The sequence below is a fragment of the Malurus melanocephalus genome, unplaced genomic scaffold (assembly GCF_030028575.1).
Source record: "Malurus melanocephalus ecotype Western Australia unplaced genomic scaffold, MMel_1.1 scaffold_922, whole genome shotgun sequence".
Classification (NCBI taxonomy): Eukaryota; Metazoa; Chordata; class Aves; order Passeriformes; family Maluridae; genus Malurus; species Malurus melanocephalus.
In genome coordinates, this window is record NW_026624154.1 from 51,523 (window position 1) to 73,471 (window position 21,949).

Below are 21,949 nucleotides of genomic sequence, written 5' to 3' on the forward strand. Positions count from 1 at the left end.
AAGAGACAAGACACACAGACACARGCAGTGTCGTGTTGAAGAAGCTTTTGGTGGTTTTCGGCTATGCTTTGCATCTCTGTGGCTATGAGGACTGAAAACACAGTGCATGTGGGTTACGGATACAGCCAGACAACTGCAAAAGGCCAGCTTGGCACAGCTGTGAAAGCAGGAGTCCCTCGGCCCCCCAGGTTCCCTCTGATACATGCTGATGYTCATCTTCTCTTGTCAGTTAATTGATGAACAAGAGGAGAGGTGATMGGACAATACAGGTGTACAAACAGAGATCCTGATCCTCAGGGGCAGCACCTTCAGACTTCCTGATACCCTTGGAGACCTTGCTCATCTCCTCACCCTTCTGCTGCAAGCCACATGCTGCCCAGCCTCTTGGCTTCTCACATCAAGCTGTATCCTCTCTTCCAAAACACTGATACTTTAAAATCATCTCTTCCTTTTCTACTGCTTTGTTGTGTCACTTTGTTGTGTTACTCAAACGACAATGACTTGRAGTACTGTGATTCTAGAAGGAATAATTAGAAAGCAAAAGGAAACACAATGACTTGTGGGACAGAACTCTGCCAGCCCCTGGCCCAGCGGTCGAACACGCCTCTGGGGTGGGACACACAGGCCACCTGGTGGGCTACAARCCTGTGAAAAGGCCAAGGTGACACTTGGAGGTTAACAGGATCCCGCTGACATCTTGGCACAGAGCCTAGCAATAGTTCCACTGCCCAGAGTAGCTCTCCTGAGCCCAGGGGAGTTACAAACTTCATCTCCTGTCACTCAAACACCTGCATTTACAAGAACTCGTGCCTGCTATGCAAATATTTATTGTTGTAATGTAGCAAGCATTTGCATTTGAGTAGGGAATATGTTTATTTATAGGGCATTGTGCACTTTAAATGAGATTATGTGGAGTTCAATTGCTTAAATCAGCTATTTGCATGCMATTAGAGATATTTAAGGAGTGGGTACAGGGCCAATTTAATCTAGACAGTGTTGCTATGACTTCCTGCCTGTGTGCTTTTTGGTAACTTAAGAATTTGCTATATGTGTAAATCTCTGTATATGTGGACTCATACAACACAAGTCCATCAAGCAAATGGGGAATAGGAAGGGGGAGTGTCCAATTCTGAGCTGGCATCTGACAGCATTACAGTCATTTAAATAGTAATAGTGCTCTGTCCTAGTTTTTCTATTGCTTCCTATGTACCTAGAATTGGGTCCTGGTTGCTTTCTTGTTAGACTAACTCTTTCAAATTCAAATATGGAGTTAATTTATTTGTCTATTGCTGTAAAATTTATTTATGTAACAGGAATAATGTGTAGACATTAGCACCCTATATCAGCCATGTGTTGTAAGTCTGGTAAACACCTTAGCTTGGCTTGGGCACTTAGTAGATCTGGCAACTTGTATGCCCTTTGCATCCATACATTAAAGCTTAATTACCTTGTCACRTCATTAAACCCAGGCACATTTGCATTCCGGAGAGGTGCTGTGGGTGTGACTCAGAAAAAGATGAAAGAGCAGMTTTTTTGCCCTTGCATCAGGAAAATTTCTGGGAAGTTCCCTTCCAGCAGTGAGGTCATGGGTTTAAAGTTGTCACTTTGTCCAGGATCCTTTCAGCAAAGGGGGTGGTTATTGGTTACTCTGAGACTTTCTGTCCCTCTGAAGGCTAAAATTAGAGCATGGCTGCATTTCAAAGTTTCACAATGAGAAGTAGTGTTCATAGGTCTGAAGGGTGAATATCTTGAATACCAGTCTGCGAATGAGCCCTGAAACATCACCAATAGAGCTTTCTTTTCAAGTAAATCAGGAATTATTGTAATAATTAGCTGAAGTTAGTGCCCAGAGGTGTGGCAACTAATGTTAGTGTATTAAGTACAATACTTAAGTTGTGATGGCTGTAAGATCAATRAAGAGAGATGATGGATGTGCTGACCTTCCTCAGTTCCTTGAAATTAGATCATAGATGAGCACTTTATTCAGGCTGCCTATGACTGAAGCCCATCTTTCATTCTCCATTGAGCAGATGATGAGCTGATGTTCATGCAGATTGTCTGTTCTGTGATTGTCTACTCTGTTTCCTCTGCTTCTTCTCAATAGTAGTAGTTCCCATTCATAGCTGATTCTTCCTGCTCCCTCTGCTATGTTGGCTTCTGACTCCACTGCAGTCCAGGTTAGGGAATTTGYCTCTCTGTTTCCAGCATAGGATTACCCTCAGTTGGTATTGTCACCRGCCCTGGAGCTGTGCCTGYAGTCACCACCCCAAGGTGACAAAGACTGTCTGTGGTACAGCTGGGAACTGAACCCTCCTAAGTTTCACATCACCCTTTTAACCCTTTTAACCAAGACATCTCCATCTGTTGTTGCACACTCTCCAGAGATAAATACCCAATAAATATAAAAGTCTCTTTGTACATCACTTAAAAACAGTTTCTATTGCACTTTCTAATAATTTTCYGAGTTGCGGCAGCAGTGAACAGAATACAGACCTCATGATCTTGAGTATTCACTCAAGGTGCATGTGAATTACTTAAATCTTTTGGGTTCACACTGGTAGGTTGRAAATCTCAAAAGGCATTCACAACTTCTATTTGCAGTTCTGGTTAAGACTTTGATGAGAAAGGCTTCCTTGCMATATACAGCATTTCCCTGGAGCATTCCAGCTCTGAGCACTGGAACTGTTGGAGACAGAAAGACAAAAAAGCTGCAGAAGCTCCAAGAATAACAAGGATCTACAACCAGTGAGGAGATTAGAAAGGCAGCTGTATCCCATACACACCTGACACAGTGAACCTGACTCACATCTGCCCAAAAGTCTTTGTGGCAGGATGTAAACTGAAGCCATCCCTCCAGATTCCCATCTCAGAGCCCACATGGCTCCCTGGCATTGCCTTCCAGCAGTTTGGGCTCAGTCCATGCACCCAGCTCAGGGTCACAATTGGGCATTTACCACAACAGTCTGGAGATCATTAGGGCAGAATAATTTTCTCTGTACATCTTGTGCAGACACTCTCCTTGCTACTTTGGTACTTTATCAGTTGTGGACAAATCTTGGACAAATCTTGAGGCAAGGTGTGAAATGGAAAAAAGGGCCTCTGTTCTATCAGAAGCAGCACACAGGTCCTTTCTTTTCCRTCAAGGTTTTGAGCCAAACCCAGTGTCACTCACACCAACAACGAAGTATGATAACATAGATGGATTTAGACTTTGGAGAAACCAACTATACATTTGTTTAAAACCCCTAAAGATATTTAATTGTGAAGAATGCAAAGGAATGMAACAATGAGAAGAAAGGCATTTAACTATGTCCTGAAAAGAGCTGCAAGTTTGAAGAGATTACAATAAATTGCCAAATAAGCTGGGCAAGTAAAAAATGTTCATCCTTAAAGGCCACAAAAACAAAGCTAAAAAAATTAAGTTTTGATCCTAATTAGGAGAAGCTTCTTGTGTGCAGYAACTCATGTAAATCTGCACTTTTAAAACAAGGTTAATACCTTGACAGAACTTCAAGGTACTTTATTTATGAGTTTCTATGGTGCTGGCTATTGTAGCATTTAACAAACATGAAAGAGCTTAGCGTTACGTCAGCACTGTGGGATAGAGCATGTTYATTAACCCTATTATACAAATGAGGAAGGAGCAAGGGTACGCAATGTCCAGATGCTCACAAAGCAAGGCAGCCTGGTCTCTTGACTCCCTGTCCAGAGCTGGGAGTGAGGCAACAGCYCTCCTGCCCCACAGGCTTCCTCCTGAGCATGAGGCTGGCAGAGATCAGGGTCTTGTTGGACTTGCAGTGTTGGTGGAAGTGATGCTCTGACTGGTTGCACAGTGAAATGCTTTCACACACATCTTTGCTGCCTGCCAGCAGGAGGGCCAGTGCCGAGGTCCACCTGAGCTCTCCCTCAGGCAGCACCACTGCCTGTCCAGCCTTCCTACTCACCCCGTGGGCATCATGGGATCCTCTCCCATCACGTCTCAAGGCACTGACCTACTTACTTACTCTAGAGGAAATGTGACCCTTTTGTTTTCCTCCTATGAGATCATTGCCTCATTTTTATTTTAGGTAAATAGGAGAGTTGTGGTAATAAACCCCAGCACTGGAAACGTCAGCAGAACTATTTACAGCAGGTGGCAGAAAGGAARGTATCAAGCATTGCACGTGGAAAAGAAAGAACCGATATGATTGCATCTGCACAAGTGGCTTCCAAACTGTTGCAAACTCAGTTGTGCCAGGCAGCCCATCCCCAAGAGTGCTGTTAAGCTGCATAATCCAGCAGGATTGTGACACTTTGCTTGGGGTCTGTTGATTAAGTAGGAGGGTGTCGTTTGAAGTGGAGAAGCTGACAGGAGTTCCCGGACATCCAGATTTCTTCTGGCCAGTTCCTCTGCCTGGAAGGAGAAAATGTGGAAAATGTCACAACCTTTTGGAAACCTGGATGATTGCCTACAGTGAAATTATGGGATTTRTGGGATAAGCTGCCMACTCTATTAGTGTCTTTCATCTGAGTCTACAAAGGTTTGCAATAAGGAGCAGCTGCTCTTCGGTAACTCTGGTWCTTCCTATTTCAAGAAGCCTATGTTACAGCCCGAGTGCCATTCCAGGAACGGGAGCTTTTCAGGTCTGATATTAAAAAYAAAAATMATTTCTACAGCATTGGAAATTCCATAGCTATGGGAAAACYCTCTCTCCTCCATTTTGAAGAGTTTGCTGTGGTCTTCCAAAACATCACCTGCCTTTGTTTTATAATTCCATGTCAGTACCATGTCAGTACTTACATAGTTGCCACCGAGAATTTCTCCTCTCCTCTCCCCAGTTCCTTCCTCGTCTCTCCTTTCCCCTGAGAAAAGTACAGGCAGTTGCAGTGCACCCTTGTTTTAACAGAGATATCTTTAAGACTTCAGATTTGGGTCAGGACTCTCAGCATCTTTCTTTGCTAGTAAGGGCTTGTGAGCACCATGGCAGGGCCCGGTAAGCCCACACTATGTATACAAGGCTGATCAAATTTGCCAACTCTGGTACAGATTTCTCTCTGAAAGGGTTATGAAGTGAAAGGCAACACGATGCAAACCTGGCTGCCCCATCCCTGGGTCCAAGCTGGAGGGTTTCAGTGCTGGAATCCACTTCCCTTTCWGAGATGAGGACTAACTCAGTCACTCTGGCTTTGCCTGCGTGGTGTCAGCAGAACTTCCTTCTTTCCCAGGCCAGGTTCATCAAACGATGAACTTTGTGAATGGCAGTGCCTGAAGTGCGTCCTCCAGCTCCTGCAGGGTGCTGGGGGMAGATCACACATGTCCACAGTCTGTAAGTTTTGAAAGTAAGCAGTGGGCATCAAACCCCCCCTCCGGACACCTCAAAAAGCAGCCTGAGCCTCCTAAGTGCTGAGCAAGCTCCCCCAGTGGAGGAAGCATGGTTTCAGCTGACTAACTGTAAGCACTCAGTTAGCTTAGCTTCTCCTCCTGTGTGCTCATCTAAAAGWGGGGATGATTACATCTGACTCCCTCTCCAGGTATTTGGAAGCTAATTTAGTTAATGCTTGTCAAGCACTTTCAGGTCTTCAGATGAAARGAGCCGCAGATAGGCAAAGCATTGCTATTACCATTAATTATCTCCATTGTGCAAGGAGACATGAAAGCAGCAAGAGTGACGATTACTCGCTTCCTTTACAAGTGTCAAGACACAGCGCAAATACACAGACAGGGATCCGCCCTGCCCTGCAGTGCTCCTAATCTCACCAGCCAGATCAGCCAGACAAAGAGCAAGAAAGAGCGCTAAACCAGACAAATGCAAGGCGTGTAGTGACTTAGCGCGCACGGGCTGGGTTTTGCAACAGCTGCTTTTTTACAAGTGTCCTGTTAGCCAAAAAAAGCACATTATTACTGTTCTGTGGTATTTAAAAATCTCGAGTCAGGCTCTCAAAAAGGGAAAAGTTTTTTACAGAGGATACTAAATGCTGACTCTCCTCATTTGCCCTCTAATTTTTGAGAAGATCAAGCTTTGACGTTTTTCTTTGCGGCCATGAGTACAGAAAATAYTTCATTTATTATGAAGTCAAAATTATCCACAAACAATTTGAAGTATTTGCATATGTAGAGCAAATTCCTGGTGGCAACAGGTTTCTGTCAATCAACTGCTCAGCAGGAAGGAGGTGAGCATGGGCTTGGGGGCAGCTCACCCCTCTTCCCTCCCGTGTACCCAGTGAGTCTCTCACAATTGGTTTTCATTCTCCCCACGGTGCCAGAGGGTTGGGTGTAYGTCACAGAGGAGTTAACATGCAGTGATGAGATGCTCCACAGTAATTTGTTCCTTTATCTAATGCCTGACTTGACAGGYAGACAGATACAGAAGTAAAAAACCAAGTGGTCAAGTCACACAGGTGACTGCGAAAGGGCTGGAGCTGGGTCAGTGGAGGGAGTGGGAAACATGACCAAAACCAGCAGCGTAGATGGATAATGGGATAATCTGGGATGAGATGTGCCTGTCAGGGAGTGCCACGCAAACCCAGGCATCAGGCATCTGCATCCCTCACCTCCTTCAGGGTCTGCTTCACCTCAGCAGTGGGATGAGGTCGTAGCTGGGCCTGCAATGTCCTGGGTGAATCYTGTAATTGCTGAACCTTCCTCTGACTGCTGTGTGAATCCAAATGGTTTCCTTGTCTTTTCCTTTTTCCTTGTCTTCCTTCCTTTTTAAAAACAGCCAGTGAACATGCTTGGGACAATATCAGCTGCATTTTTTGTTGAATTTATCATGGGATAAGGATGCCTGATGGAAGACACCATCAGACATGTGCTTTAATTAAACTATTGAATTAAAAGAATTCCAGCCTCTTTAAAAGAAGTGGTTTTTTCCAAGGAAGAGACAGCTGTGTTTCCCAGAGATCATAGGGAAATGCCTCCTTATCTCATCAAGGATATTAAAAATAGGTTTAAAATGATGAACCAGCTGTCTTCCATGCACTGCTTCTGCTTTCCAGGGCTGCATTCCATCCTTGGGCACCTGGCACCTCCATGCTCCCTCTAATGACCATCGACTGGTGGGTCATTGTCCCTCTGTGCCATTGCAGGGGAAGCACACAGGCACAAAGCCCCGGCGTTGCACAGGGTGAGATGTGCCTCCCAGGAAACACCCTCCAGGCTTTTATTTTGGTCATGTGTGTGGGTTCATCTCTCACCCAGCTCTTTTATGAGTCTGTCTCCACCCAGTATCTTCCCTCTTAACACTTCCTCGTGCTCTTGCCTTTCTCCCAGCCTCTGGAGACATGCCACAGTTAATGCAGGTCTTGTCCTTAGCTCAGTTYAGGTCCACACCTAATATAAAATATGGATTGCACCACTGTGGAAGGATGAGAGCATATGCCAGATGATTCGTTCATTTTTTTATGTCTATCTTTTGGATATCTTCCTCAAGCTGGTTCAGGCAGAGCTACCTGGAGCTGGCTGCCCTGGACCATGCCCAGATGGCTTTTGAATATTTCCAAAACTGGAGATGATMTATCTCCAGGGATGGAGACAGACAGTTCACCCCTTTTCAGAAAGGACCTTTAATTTTGTCTGTCTAATTTTAGACAAGAAAAAAAAAAAAACCACCTGCAGTCCACTTCCCTCAACATCCTCTCATTCTCAAAAAAGCCTTGAATCTGMTTTCCTGTGGGCATAGAAACAGAATAAATAATTTGAAGATGGAGACCGCTTCATTTCTGGGAAAATTTGTGATGTGTTTGTCTGTGCAAGCAGAGAATCCCTTTCAGAAAYCCATGTAGTGCTAAGAAATGCCCCAAAGCATTTTCCACTTTGGGAAATATTGATTTATTTTCCTCAGGCCCTTCTGCTGTACATGTGGAGATTATAAATACTATCCTGTCCCACAATGGACCCAAACTAGAAACTCTGGAGTCAGCAAGGGGATGGGCAGTCCTTTCTTCAACCAGCCAGCACCAGCTGGAACAAAATAGATAAACCTCACGATCTGGAAACCAGCTGTATTTCCAAAGGCTTATCCAATTTTTCCACCTATATTCATTTCTCTGGAAAGGTAAAGTAAGTAGTAAGCTCTTCTACTAGCAAGCAGTAATTCTGGCTACAAACCTGGCCTCATGTGCATGTTCAAACATCACAGTTACGCACGCAGAGCATTGATTTTCCTTTTCTTCCTTTTGGCACAAAACCAGATGGAGATGGTGAACGAGGGGACAGTGCCCCTTGCAATAACAAAACAATTAATGGTCGCTTCTGACCTCCTGGCTGTTGCCCTCATCTTTCCTTCTGGTGGGAGTTACTGCCCCAGGWCCCTCAGCCTTGTACTGAAATTTTTAATCTCTTTCAAATTACCTGGACAACCTACATCTCTCAGTCTGACCAAAACCACCAGTCTGGACTACAGAAACCTTCCCTCCTGATGGAGGGAATGCAAAATGTGGTTTTTGACAAACCACATATTTCTTCAGCATATTCCCAGCATTTKTTCTTCATTGCTAAAGATTTCCTGAGAAATCTAGGGCAGTTCAGGGCAAAAGAGGAAGGGAGGAAAGGGATCACCAGTAACATTTCTCCTGTTTGCTCAGGTAAAYAGGGGCATTTTCCAGTCAGTATTATTTTAGCTCCTAATTCACCCTCACCCTAAGCACACACTTGGGCAAACCCCAGTGTCAAAACAAATGSATGAGAAATTCCTTTCAGCCAAAACCAGTAAGAAGTGTTGCATGAAACCAGCAAAATGAAAGCACAAACCTCTAATTATTTTAATATTGGATAGTGACAGTGTTATTTTGYGTTGGGAGTACAAACAACCCTTGGCCACAGGTCATAGTGCATTGCTATTTTAGAAAACATTGGGGTTGGTACAGAGCKGTCCCTGGGCAATCCACTCAGGTAATTAAATAAAACAGGCTTTGTGATAAATCAGATGAACACACAAACACACAAGCAAGCAGTGGATAATGCATTGTTGGACGGGCAGAGTCGCTGGGTGCTTTCTCAGGACCATTCTCCCTCTCCCCAGAAGGTGCKTCTGCAGAGGGTTGGCCATGCAACCTTGGGGTGCCCTGGGTTCACAGAATAATTGATAATGATGGGGTTTATCCCCAAAGACTGTCTCTTGGTAGTGGCAATGATGTGTGTGAGTGTGCTGCCATGGAAGAGGGAAAACTGTGCTCAGCAGAATGTCAACTCAGGGACCAGAGTCCAAGTGTGTAGGAAAGGGGATTAYGCATAAAAGGAGAGACAAAAGAAAAGGAAAGGGGTGGGGGGGGAATGAAAAATAGGTAAAACACAAGAGAAGGAAAGATCCATCCATGTGACTATTGTTGCTGCAAAGTGCATGTCCAGCATATGCTGTGTGTTAGGACCACCAGTGCATGGTGGTAGAATGCACTGAATACACTCCTAAAGACAGCAGAGAGCCTCTTTCCARATTTTTCCAGAATAACTTCCATTCCACCTCTTCAGACTCATGGRTATCCTTAATACAAGCACCATAACTTGGTGCTATTAAAAGTGATAGTTTTCTGGCTATCTCTGATTGATTCAAGTTGTGAGCCTTTTTGCATTGAGCTGCTTCTCAACTTMCTCAGTACTCCTGCCATGCAATCAGCTCTTTGTGGCCTGGGTCATTTGGGTCTTGGATAGTCCAGATAAAGGAAAATCTGAATAATGCTTGTAGTGCCACTTCCATCTTGCTGTTTCTATCTTAATAGAGCATACTCCTGGATACGGGCAGGCAGGTTAACCTGGGCACCTGCTGCAGGAAAAGCAGGGAAAGCTGGGGCTCCAGGCCAGATAACCTGCAATGTCCAAGCAGATGAACCTTTTCAGAGCCAGCTCATCTTGGGAAAAAAAACTTTTTAACAGCAGTTAAATGTCCTAACAGCAGTTTGATCTCAGGCAAATCAATCTCCCTTTCCCTCAGTTGAAGGGAACACTAACAGCAAAGTGTCATAGGAAACATCAGCAAGAGATAATTTGYGACAAAACGCAATTAATTAAATTGAGTGGAGTATCACTGGGTACTCTAAATAAAGCTTGATTTCAGAGCAGCCACTCAAGTTTTTTACAAGAACAGATGAGAACAGAGCTGCCTTGCTCCTTTTTCCACACAGTATCAACCACAAAAAGGGCGTTTTTCCTTAGTGCGCAGCAGCCGCGCTCCAAATGGGGCAGATCTATTAATAGAGTAAATGGGCAGTCGGATATGCCCTTCAAAAACCTACACGGGGTTGTAATTCTTCAGTTTCTCACATTGCACCACTCACGGAAATTGTGGTGCTGGAATGGTTTTCATTCCTATCACGATGAGCAAGATTTTTTTGATATTTACAGTTCCTCTCTCAGTTCCCATGCTACTACATGTAACTGGAAAATTAATAAAGAGTTTATGGCTAAAAGGGTAGGAATAAAAGGAGGATCAGAGCTGGTGTACAGTGAGCCAATATAATCAGGAGGCATTGATCAGTGGAACACAAAATGTTTTCATTGCCTTAAAAGTCAATATTGTAGGGGGAAAAATAGATGTACACAATCATACACACTCAGCTTAGCCACTAAACACTTCACAGAAAAAGTTCAGTGTTTTCTAAGTGCTTTAGAGCTTGCTTGCTTTCATTTCTTTTGGGTGAGTCTGTCACTTCAGAAACAGGTAGGAGTCAGGATGCCTGGTGTGAATGTGGATTTTTATTATGTTCTTGGCATTCTTCCTGTGCCTCACAATGAGCAGTACTTAGAACTGAACTCATCAAAGACTGCATGTAGATCCTACTCCATAATGAGAACATCTAAAGATATTCTTGAACAWATAAAAGAATAGGGTTTTAAAAAGCTTACTAGTACTTTATTTTTTCCCTAGTGGCTAGAAGCACTAGTCTTCTGTTAAGTCCCTGAGCACMTATTGTTGTATAAATGTAGATTAAAACACTGAACTTGCCCCAGTTTAAAACCTACATAGTAGATAGACAGACTTTAGAAAGTGCAGAGAGGAAAATTTAAAAGGTCAGTAAAAGAATGTCACACTGGGGACACCATTTGGTGAAACTATGGAGAAACTATGGAGATAAGGTTTGCACATCACCCTGGAGGGGTATAAGCTAGGCACAACCAGAGAAAAACAGATCAAAATGAAGGATGCTGAGCCCAGCTAAGGGTGTTATGCATGTGAAGATGGGAAAGCTGATACCTTAGAGATATTATGGAGTTACAGTTTATGAAAACCCCAAGCAATCAGGTTATGCTATAAGGGCAGGGTTCATCTGAAGTATAAATAAGAAATTCCCTTATTTGCTCCTTAACTCTCTACATAAGCTGGCAGGTGTGTCAGTTGTTCCAGCTCTCAGAGCAAATTGCTGATGTCTTTAAGTTGTTCTAAAGTTAATTCTTTAACTGCTTTATATGTCAGTAAGCCTGGTGACTTTSTGCTGTCTGAAGATTTTATGACACTTACTTTGTTCTTTTCCCTTGGGGTTGAAGCACCACCACCACAAAAGTCATGGTGAAAGGCTGTTGCTGCTGATGGCAGCAGAACTTGGGGGCATTGGATTCAGGGAATTATTCCGTTTTCCTCCTTGTTGCCATCTGTGTTTTAATGAAGACTCTTTGCCTGAGATCATTCTGAGATCACTAAAGATTTTCACTGGCTGTCAGTCAGCATTTATTTTATATTATTATTTATGTTAAATATTCAACCCAGGGACTGAATTCTTAGTGCTTTTGCAGTCACTCTGCCATGCTGGTGTCCTCATGGATGCGATTCCTCTGACCACAGAGTCTGACATCGAGATCTGAAAGTGGTGAGATTCTTTCACCATTAATGATTAACTGTAGCCCTGCGGTAACTCTAAAATAGGTCTTGTGATTCACTTCCTTGGAAGTGTCTGTTTCTCTCACTAGAAATAAATACAGCGTAGGTTGACATCTGCACCCAAAGTCAAAGGAGATTAATTCCACCCTCCACAACCAATCTTTCATACTGAGTTTAGAGKATGAAGGTGAGAGGTGTGGATGCAGGTATCTGTCAGAGAGGGGATGTTTTCCATTGAAGAGAGGGATCTGAACAGATTCCCTGCACAACTGGGGCCAAATCTGACCTACCAAGTAATAKATGTGTTTATATATTTWAAAGTTGGACATATTTTAACAGTTRCTATCATCATCACCTTTTCTACAAAAGAAACTCCCTTTCTTTCAGTATGAGTCTTCCCCCAGCTTAATTTTTGTCTTAATACTCTTCACTGTGTTATACATTTCTTGGCCTGTCCCTAGTGTCTCTTCTACCTTTATTTTCTCCACTGCCAAAGCAAATTTTCAATTTCTCTTCCATATTCCCAGTCTGTCATCCTTGGAATAGTGTGGGTTTTTTATTTCCTTGCTCCCTCCCTTTGTCACATCTCTCCCCTCTCTCCAGTCTGTCTGTCCTCCTTTCTCCTTTTTCTCTTGTCTTGCTATGAGTTTTCTTCCCTTCCCATCCCCATTCTCCTCACCTAGCTCTCGCAGGAGCATGCTTTGAGCACAGCCAGTGGTGAATTTCAACAGCCACAGCCTGTTGTGCAGAAGATGATGCCACACCAATGGCCAGACTTTGCTGTGCCACCACCTCATGCTCCAGCCACRTTTCCTGCCAGGTACTCATTGTTCCTCTGCCATCTCCTGCCTTTCCTCTTCTGCCAAACCATTCCGCGYGGTTGGAATGGTTGCAGCTGTAAAAAGGTCTCCACTGCTCCGATCCGCGTGTCCCGGGGGCTGTGGCATTGACCATTGGAACACTGCCTTAAAATAATCAATAACCGTGGGTGACACGCCAACCTCGCACTGGCCAACCAGGGATAACTTGGGGTATTTCCTCATTCTCCAGAGAGAAACAGCTGTTTGTTTAACAGAGGCCGTCATCCAAAAACATCGCTGTGCCTCCCTCAGASAGCCACGCTCCAGGAGAAAGGAGCTGGGAAGCCTGAAGCTGGCTGTGAGGAACTCTGGAGCCTGGAAGCCATCTTAGCCCTGTTTAGAAGGTAAGCAAAAGTATTTACACRCTTTCCATAGCATTAAAAAGCAAAACTTTCTAAAAACCTCGCCAAAAATTAGAAGCTTGCTCTAGCCACCTTGCTTAACAAAGCTGTAGAATGTGCTTTTGTTTGGTGAATTAATAAAGTGTTTTAAGTGCTTCTGGCAAACCCGAGTGTTTTCCTAAGCTGTAATAACACATGCAGATCCTCTGATGTGCACAGGTGGCAAARCGGCACTGATTTTGGTGGTGGAGGCTCTCGCTGGGTCTGGGGATTGTTGTTTAGGTAAACTCTCCCTGCAGTTTGAAGACAGTTCAGAGAGAATGGGCTGGAACCCCCAGTTCTTCCAGCCGAAGCAGCATCGTGTCGCTTTGTGCCATACAAGAACTGGGCCCTCTGGCCGTGTTTGAAAGCTGCAGAAGAGAATTTATAACTCARCTACAAGGCTTAGCTTTTGTAGAAGGAGGCCAGGCTGTGCCTGTGCTTGTTTACTTCTCTCTGGGGAGGGAGGTGAGGTTGGGCAAACAAATGGGAAAGCTAAAGCTGGAATGAGATGCGAAAACAGACAGGCAAGAGCCATTGTAAAAAAATAAGCTATACACTGATTATTTGAAAAACAGTGAAATATCCAATATTSTTTCCATTTTCCTCCATTCCACTTCCCACTTCATCTTTCAGTTGCACATTGTTGGTCGGTTTAGATTTTTATCTCTTTGAGCTAGGGCTTTTTTCAGGGGCTTGCAAAATGCTGTGCCCAATTTTGAGCACTGTATGAACAATGGGTAATGACTATAAGTACAGAACAGAAGTATCTCTGTTAAAAACGATTCCATCTGGAATAGTTTCATGCCAGTTAATTTATTTTAAAGACGGATTGAAAAGCACAACATGACTGCAAAGTGCACAGAAGAAAAGGCATATAAACACAGTGGTCTTATTGAACTCAAAGCAGCAGACAATGATGAAATTTTTTAGCTATAGAAATGCAAACTCTGATGAAGTCTCTGGCAGTCACAGCTGCTTCAYAGCAATATATGGCACCCCATACAGATTTTCTGTTTTCCCTCTGAGTTACAGAGKTCTGAGGATATCTCATCTGATATCTTATCTTATCTCTTCACTGTCTTCATTCTGTCACCAAAGTCTATTTTAGCCCATCTCTGGCTTTCTCAAATTTCTTGCTTGGGAACCCAGCCTTGATTGTTTTCCATGTTCCTGCCCTGCTTAATAACTTCTCCACATCAACCTTTGTCATAAAACTTTCAGGATTAGCCAATGCACAAATAAATGGAGGGACATTTCACTGCTTACTGCCTCGGTTATTACAAAAACCACATGCATGTAACAAGCAAAGGCATCTGTGTGTGCATGGCTCCGGGTGTGCGTCCTGAAATGGTGTGTGTCCACATCCTTTTCCTTCTCTTGCATTTGGCAACTTGTTCATAGGGGAGTCTTTTTGTCACACACTGTCAGTTCTCCCTGAGGAGAGAAATCAAAAGATTGATACTTTGTGTTTTCATTCATGTTTTATATTTTTATGCATTTGAAAGTTTTGAGCTGGAATGATGCTGTCATAAAACATCATGACGAATCTGTGATCAGTTTGTGCCATAAAGTTGAAGGTAGTAAACAAGTTCAATAATCCCTGACCCTGAAGGGATTTCCAAACTGACATGGAGAAATGTCTGTGGATGCACTTCTGTACTGATCATCCTTTTCTCTTTGGCTAAAGATCACAGTGTGGGTGCAGTGTGAACTGAACTGTACACTTTGGTGAAGAGGGGTCTAATAGCAGCCGAAACAAACTGGGGAGTGGCAGAGGTGATAGAGTGGTGTGAGAGGATATAGTGAGGAACAACAGCCCTGTTTACAGCTTGGGAAATTCAGGACATGAGAAAAGACATTTTCATCAAGAGGCTGGGTCATCCCTGCAATAGGTCACCCAGAGAGGTGGTGGTTGCTCCATCCTTGGAGGTTTTCACAGCTCAGCTACACAAAGCCATGGCTGACACAGTGACCTAGTGCTGCTGGAATCCTGTCTTCAGCAGGAGGTTGGGATGGAGACCTGCAGAGGTCTCTCKCAACCAGTGCTTCCTTCATTTGATTATTTGATTTTAAAAAAAGAACCTAAATGCTATGAACTACTAAGCTACTGTATGTTATGAACTCTCTGAAAATGAGATGGGWTGGCTTTTTGATTTGCCCTTAGCAAACAGACACAAAATTAGACAAGCTTGCAGTTTTTCAGACATTTTAGGGTGGGTTCCAAACAGGCACTTAACTCACAGTCTTATCTACCCTTATTTGTAGAATAATCATGGCACAGAAAACAGTAATGGATGTCTCTCCAGTTCTTGCTGAGAGTGTATTTTGGACTGAAATAGAGGAAATGCAGCTGCCAGGCACCCTGGAGAAGCTTCCCCATTTGCCTCAGCACCAAGGCAGGGTTGAACAGTCATATGGCATTCTTGGTAGTMATTTCTTGCTCTTCTAGACCTTCAGTGCAAGAGATTTCCAATCAGCTTCCCAAGACAGTTGGTCCCAAATAACCTGGGCATCCCCTTCCCCTTCACTCAAGGTTTAGCCCCACCATGAAAACTGCCAGCCAAGGTATCTGTGGGGTTATGGTTTTGTTACTCGTATTCCCAATGGACAGATAATTGATGATTAACAACTAAAATGAAACTCTCTGTTAATTTCATACCAACACAGGTTTAGTCCTACAATTTAAAATAAATTTAATTAAACATCCCAGTTTTGAATAATTCAATTTTAAATAAATTCTCTGAAGGGAGCAGAGTCCATAGATCAGGATTATCTGRGTAAGTCTTACCTGGAACATGTTTTTTGTCAAATCTGATTCTCCTTTCCTTGAAGAATACAGCTGCTGAAATGCCATGCTCCCTGCACTTCAGTAACCCAAACCTCCCTGTGTCTTTCCCGAGCAGAGAGTTGCCATGTGCACGGGGAAGTGTTCAAAGTGCATTGGGATCACYCTCTTCCCACTGGCAGTATGTGCCATCGTCTCCAATATCCTCCTGTACTTCCCCAATGGACAAGTACTGCAGCTCAGCGAGATAACCGATTTCGTCTGGTTTYTCCATGGCATTCTGGGAGCTGGGATACTGGTAAGAGATGAGTGTTTCTTATGSATTTTGTTCTGTTTTGTTTTAAATTTGGGGCCAAGGAAACTTCCATTAAAAAAAAAAATCATAAAAATGTGTTTTGCATAAACATGCAAACAGCTTAAATGAGAAGTTGGGTATGTGACTGAGAAAATGCATTTAAGACATAAAAGTGCTAATCAAAGAAATACAAAGTATTCCTGAAATAAATATCAGTACTCCAGGTCAGGAGGAAACACTAGGACTGACTGCTCACTGTGGAGAAAAGTTACACGAGTGTTCATCTTCCAAGAGTCAAAGCAGAGCTGAGGTCCTAAGCTAGGCTGGAAGTGGTGAATTTTCACCATTGTCTGTATCTAGTCATTATACCTGCAACTGATTTCATATACACATAATTCACAAAACTACACAATTCACAAAAATATTAAGGGAAAAACTGAAACATGTTTCAGTAGGTGTTAGTTCAAAACCCAGCTAATACAAATTTGGGGCTGCAAATGGCTTAAACCGCGAATGCCTCATGTTCCCACACTCCCAACCCACCTCCTTTTGGGTTTGATCTGGTTTGAATGTGCTTTTCTATAACTAGTACTCCATTCCAGGCCTCAAGAAAGATCACCTTTATGTGAATATCCATGGCTAGAAAAGAACATGTTGGGGAATACTTATCTTTCCAGTTCATCAGAAAGCCTGCTTCCTTTGTGCTTTTCCAATTATCGACCCATTTGCAGTTAAAAAGCTGAGCAAGTAACGTGCGTATGACCAGTACTGGCTTCTATGAAGCCTGGAAGATGCCAAACAGGCACAGAGCTGGCAAAAAAAAATAGAATATTTAAGAATAATTAACTTAGGAAAAACCAAATCTCATTCACAGTCAGGCTATGATGAGCTGCCCCTTAAGTCTATGGAAAGCCTGCAGTGAATGGGGTTCAGACTTGCATTTCCCAAAGCCCAAACACGGTGTAAGATCATTCAATTAACTGTTCTCCACCAGCAGCCTGTCTGCTTCTTCTTGCAGTTCCCACTCGGGCCTATTACTCATACTAGCTTGAACACAAGCATGAGTTTGTGGAAGGAAGAAGCGGAACTACATGAGAGACCTTGTGGAAAATTGGTATCACTGCAAGCCCAGGAGTCATTGGCTTTCCATGAAAGGAAAGGAAGATGTTAGACATGAGAGCGTCACCGGCTCATTGAAAACACGCCTTCTTTTAAGGCTTCCACACAGACTTGCCTGTGGCCAGCACCACATACATCAAAAATGGGAACAGCTARTCAGAGGAGAGGGAAAATTTGCATTGACCTTCAAAACATGGCATTAGGAGTAATTATTGATCCACAAACAATGCTCTTGAGTGTACATGTTTTCCAGAAAACAGCATGAGAAATGCCCACAGGTAAGGGGAAAGCAAGCATTATCRTCAGCTCCATCTTCCAGGTGCTGGAAGCATGGGAAAATGAAGATTGGCTTCTGGTTGTCCTGAGGAGTTAAACAAGGGCCAGGATGTCCCATGACCAGAGTCTGGTCYGTATCCTGACTCCACAGTGAGGAAAGTTGAAGATGCAATACCTTTCCCCATGCCCCGGCTTCCTCCCAAAGGAAACTCAGGAAAGTTATGCCAACAGGCTGCCTGATCTTGGAGAATCTGCCCAGAAYCAGGACTTAGCCTCCAGAGCCAAGACTGTGGGGGAAGCTTTGGAAAGCCTGGCTTAATTCTGTGAGTTGGTAAACCTCCCTCTACCTGGGAACTTCATTGTGGACTAGTACCTAGATCATCAGCATGCCCTTTGGCTGAGTAGCCAGCTCCACCCTTTCCTCCTCCTCCGCTGAATCTCTAATGGAAATCAGATGACATGAAAACCTCTCAATTTCCTTATTTTAAATATTTAGGATGTAAAGAGAGAAAAACTGGCTCTATGTATCACAGTAACAGTAATGTCCTTCCTCATAGAAGGTTGTGTGCAACATAAGGAAATACCTGGCTGAACCATGGCTCACATGCAGCTCTCGTTTTACTGACAACAGCCAAATCCARCCAATTCTCATTCCCATGTCAGCAGGCAGCTGTTTATAATCAGGAACAAAAAGAAAGCTGCCAAGCAAACCCTTCATCCTGAGCCAGGCTAATAGATGACACAAAAATGTTTGCAGCTTAGATGGGAAACCTCAAAAGAAAAATGACAGCCCTGGAGGAAAGGGAATGTTGGTTTGATGGGCAGAGGTATTAATTCTTCTTCTGAGTGCCAGACAGCAGCATGCTGGGGCTGGGGCTGCCTTGGGGACCACTTGTGATTTAAGAGCTGACTTCTTTCCAGGAAGAGGAGCACCTTTTTAACCTCAAGCTTCTACTTCTGCAGACTTCCAGATGTAGTCCAGCCACCACTGTAGGTRCTGTAGGTTGCCTCTGGGGTGCACATAAAAGGCAATGGAGAATAAATACTTTGAAAAATATTTAGAAGCCTGCAAATCTAAGCAAGTGTCCTACACTGCCTAACAGAGATACACTACACACATAAATTCCCTGGGCTTCACTTCATCATGGACATTCTGCCTACATGAGAAAAAATCTTGCCAGCATCTATTTGGGCCATTTTTACAGTTTTTACCTTTTATGTTTGTTTGATTGATTGATTGATTGATTGATTGATTGATTGATTGATTGATTTGGATTCTCTTTCTTTCATTAACTTTATGGTAACCATTTCCTTTCTCAAATACTCCTTTACTCGTGCTGCTCTTTGAGATGCTTTAACCAGCCTTCGTGTACAGAGACAAGGCAGTGGGAGTGCGCTGGCTGCATAGTCAGACCCACAAAAGCTTTATCAMCCTCTGGCTACCAGAGGCAACTTTTCCTAACTGCAGAGTATCTGCAAGATAGCATTATATCCTAAGTCATAGATGGTTACTGACTGCATTGTATTGGTCTGACTCCACCTGATAATCATCATGGAGAAAGCTGATGATAACTAGGAATAGCCTATCGAGTGAAGTCCGACTTATAAGTTTTCCAGAAGTTTCACACAAAAAAAAACCCCAAACCAAAGTTAGATCCGTTTCAGGAAACTCGAGGCTGATTTCCCAATTATAATCCAGAGCAGAATGCTCAGGAGGTTTAAACTGACGTAATTGTCAGTCCAGCTATGCATCTTTTCTGGGCAGAAATTCAATTTKCTCAAAACTGACACATTTTTTCCTCAAAAAAACCCCAACAATATCCTGCTTTAAAAAGCAGTATAGAATTTAAAAAGCAGTCAGAATTAATGTGCCAGCACCTTGCCAGACAGCTCTTGCTGTAATCTCACACTCATTTCTGAGAAACTTCAGCAGCACCAATATCCAAGCAGGCATAACTCCCAGACAAGAGTCAGAAGGTGACTTGCTTTTGAGGAACATGATGCTCAAGCTCCTAGAATATMAAAAGCACCCCAGCAGAAGTGCTGCACACCAGTTCAGCCTGTGCTTTTCTTGCAGGTTATTTTGCCGGCATTCATGATGCTGGGAGCAGGTGGAGCAGGATGTTGCGCTAACAGATGCAGGGTAAGTGGACATTTATGTGCTGAAATGGCACTGCAGAGTTTGTGCAATAGTTCTTTAAATGGCTGCTCAGCAGGTGCAAATGTGCAGAGAGAAACCATCTCATCACTGTCAGCAGCCAGGTCAGGGAAACGTGGAAGAGGAGCTTRATCTACAGCATCCCTGGGCTGGGGCTGAGAGCTCAGTGAGCCACAAGGACTACGTTATGATATTGCAGCTGCTGATATGAGGGAAATCAGCCAGGGTGGTGCTGCAGCCCTTAGGCACAGTACTGATGGCAAGTAAAAGTAAAACGTGGCTCCAGCTTCCCCTGCTCAAGGTATTCCTAAAGACTGAGACAGCTGCCTGGTCCTCCTGCTTCCACTGTGATATATATATATATACATATATGTTCCACTCTAGATATATATTCCAGTCCTTTTTTCTCTATACCCTTTMTATGGCAATCAGTTTTTCTGCAGGTTCATCCCTGCTTTCCTCTGTAAGGATACATAGGTCCCCTCTTTGCAGGTCCATGCTAAAAACCTGAGCTGCTGCATCTGGCACTGTGGAGCCAGCACTGCTTYCTGCAGCTCTGACCAGTAGATCACATTTGCCCAAATGTCCTGCACATTAAATGTGCAAACACAATTTGGGCTCTCTGTCATCTAAAGACAGGCTACATAGATGTTTTTCCTCAATAATTAATAATATCATAAAGCAACGTGTTATAYAGGCATCTCCATTCATTCTCAAGCCTTGGGCACGGACTTCTGTGTGGGTATCATTACTGGCAAGAATAAACTGACCTAGAAATATTTTTGAGTCTGCATCCTTCCCAGAGGCAGCCTGGAATGAGAGATTCCATGCAATAAAGCACGTCTCTTCTGTACTCTTCAATTAATATTTAGTTTGATCCATGAGAAGACCTTTGCCTCTTCAAAACATTTTATTTCAAGTCAATTYATTATTCATAATACCAAAATAGCTTTCTTTATGAGGATGTCAKCATGTACCTCCCAAGGGACATGCCATGATGTTAATTTTACCAAATGTCACATGCACAGGCAGGATGCTAACAGTGGCCCAGCAGGCCAGTTGCAGAGGTGGGGTGTGATCCCAGGCACCCTAYAAACAGAGCCTGAGCCAGCTGCTTTGCCTGATTTTGAGTGATGTAGCGGTGAAAAAGAGCCGTACTGTAGYGGTTCCTACACTGAATGCTGTAAGTCACGAGGGGAAACCCAGCTGAACTGGGCTGAGTTCACACAACATGTCAGGTGTCTCCTTCCCATCCCTCATACCAGCCCTAAATACTATAGAGCCAAGAGCCAAACTTCTCCAGCCTGGCTTTGTTCATCCCCAGCCCAACAACACAGGTGGGTAGCACAGAGTCATCCAGCAGCCCACATCCACAGACTCACCACAATCCTCCATTCTACCCCCACGCTTCCACTGTCTGAGCCATTCCTTGCAGCAATACATGAATGCCAGACACATTGCCTGCATCTTCCCCTCTCTGATTGRTTACCTGTGAGCTTTCCTCCTGTTCTTTATTTGTTGTAATGGAGGAATCCAACAGATGTTGAGAAAGTAATTTGATTATGCACTGTGAYATTTTGTAGAATCAGGAGAATCACAGAATCATTGAGGCTGGAAAAAACCTCCAAGTCCATCAAGTCCAAGCTTCAAATGAATACCACCATGTCCACTAAAGCATATCACAAAGTGGCTGATGAAATGATGAAGCTACACGAGAGCTTCTGCATACCAAAGGGTAGTTTGGGCACCTTTCTGCTTTGGAGATCTTAGGTATAAAATTATAATTTACACTGAATACTCAGAATTGTTTTTCACAAGGGAAAAAAAAGGTTGAAGCAATATTTCTGATCAGAATTGTTGTCCAATCAGAACATAACATTTTCCTCAAGGCAGAGATTCTGTTCTGTTTTGCACATTTCCTGGTTTAATCGTTTCAGACTTCATCAAAGCCACTGCCAAAGTATCTTCAACAGTAATAATAATAACTTTTTATTCACTTTAGTTCACAGTGATTACATGCTGCATTAAGTTTTTTTTTAATCAGCTTTGAATTATTACTTAYAAACATACWTAACTGGCTTCTTGTCCTTGCRCTATGGAGTAATGAATTTGGAAAGTAATAGATTTAGGAAGCTTCAGTGTCTTGCAGCTCAGCACGTACACATCTGAAATCATCCACTGCACTGACGTGATGAGGAAAAAGGCCCACCCAAAATAYAGCTTCTCTCATTGCATCAGCAAATATACTCCAGTATTTCTGTCTTCCCTAAGAGTTACTAGTAGAACA

At 43.4% G+C, this 21,949-nt stretch overlaps 1 protein-coding gene and 1 long non-coding RNA gene across 3 annotated transcripts in view; one reads left to right on the top strand and one right to left on the bottom strand.

Annotated features, from left to right (window-relative positions):
• Nucleotides 1-2,967: 2,967 nt before the first annotated feature.
• Nucleotides 2,968-21,949, bottom strand: part of LOC130585589 (uncharacterized) — a 31,161-nt gene continuing 12,179 nt past the window's right edge. Inside the window, exon 4 of one of the 2 annotated variants that reach the window (XR_008966609.1) lies at nt 2,968-4,393. This is a non-coding gene — a long non-coding RNA (uncharacterized LOC130585589). Of the gene's footprint in view, nt 4,394-16,107; nt 16,920-21,949 lie in introns of those variants that run through there. The other variant, XR_008966608.1, reaches the window with a different exon arrangement.
• LOC130585586 (transmembrane 4 L6 family member 1-like) overlaps nt 15,942-21,949 on the top strand; it is a 10,999-nt gene continuing 4,991 nt past the window's right edge. Inside the window, exons 1-2 of the mRNA XM_057386154.1 lie at nt 15,942-16,112; nt 19,582-19,647. Coding sequence (XP_057242137.1) covers nt 15,942-16,112; nt 19,582-19,647 — 237 coding nt within the window. The remainder of the gene's footprint in view (nt 16,113-19,581; nt 19,648-21,949) is intronic.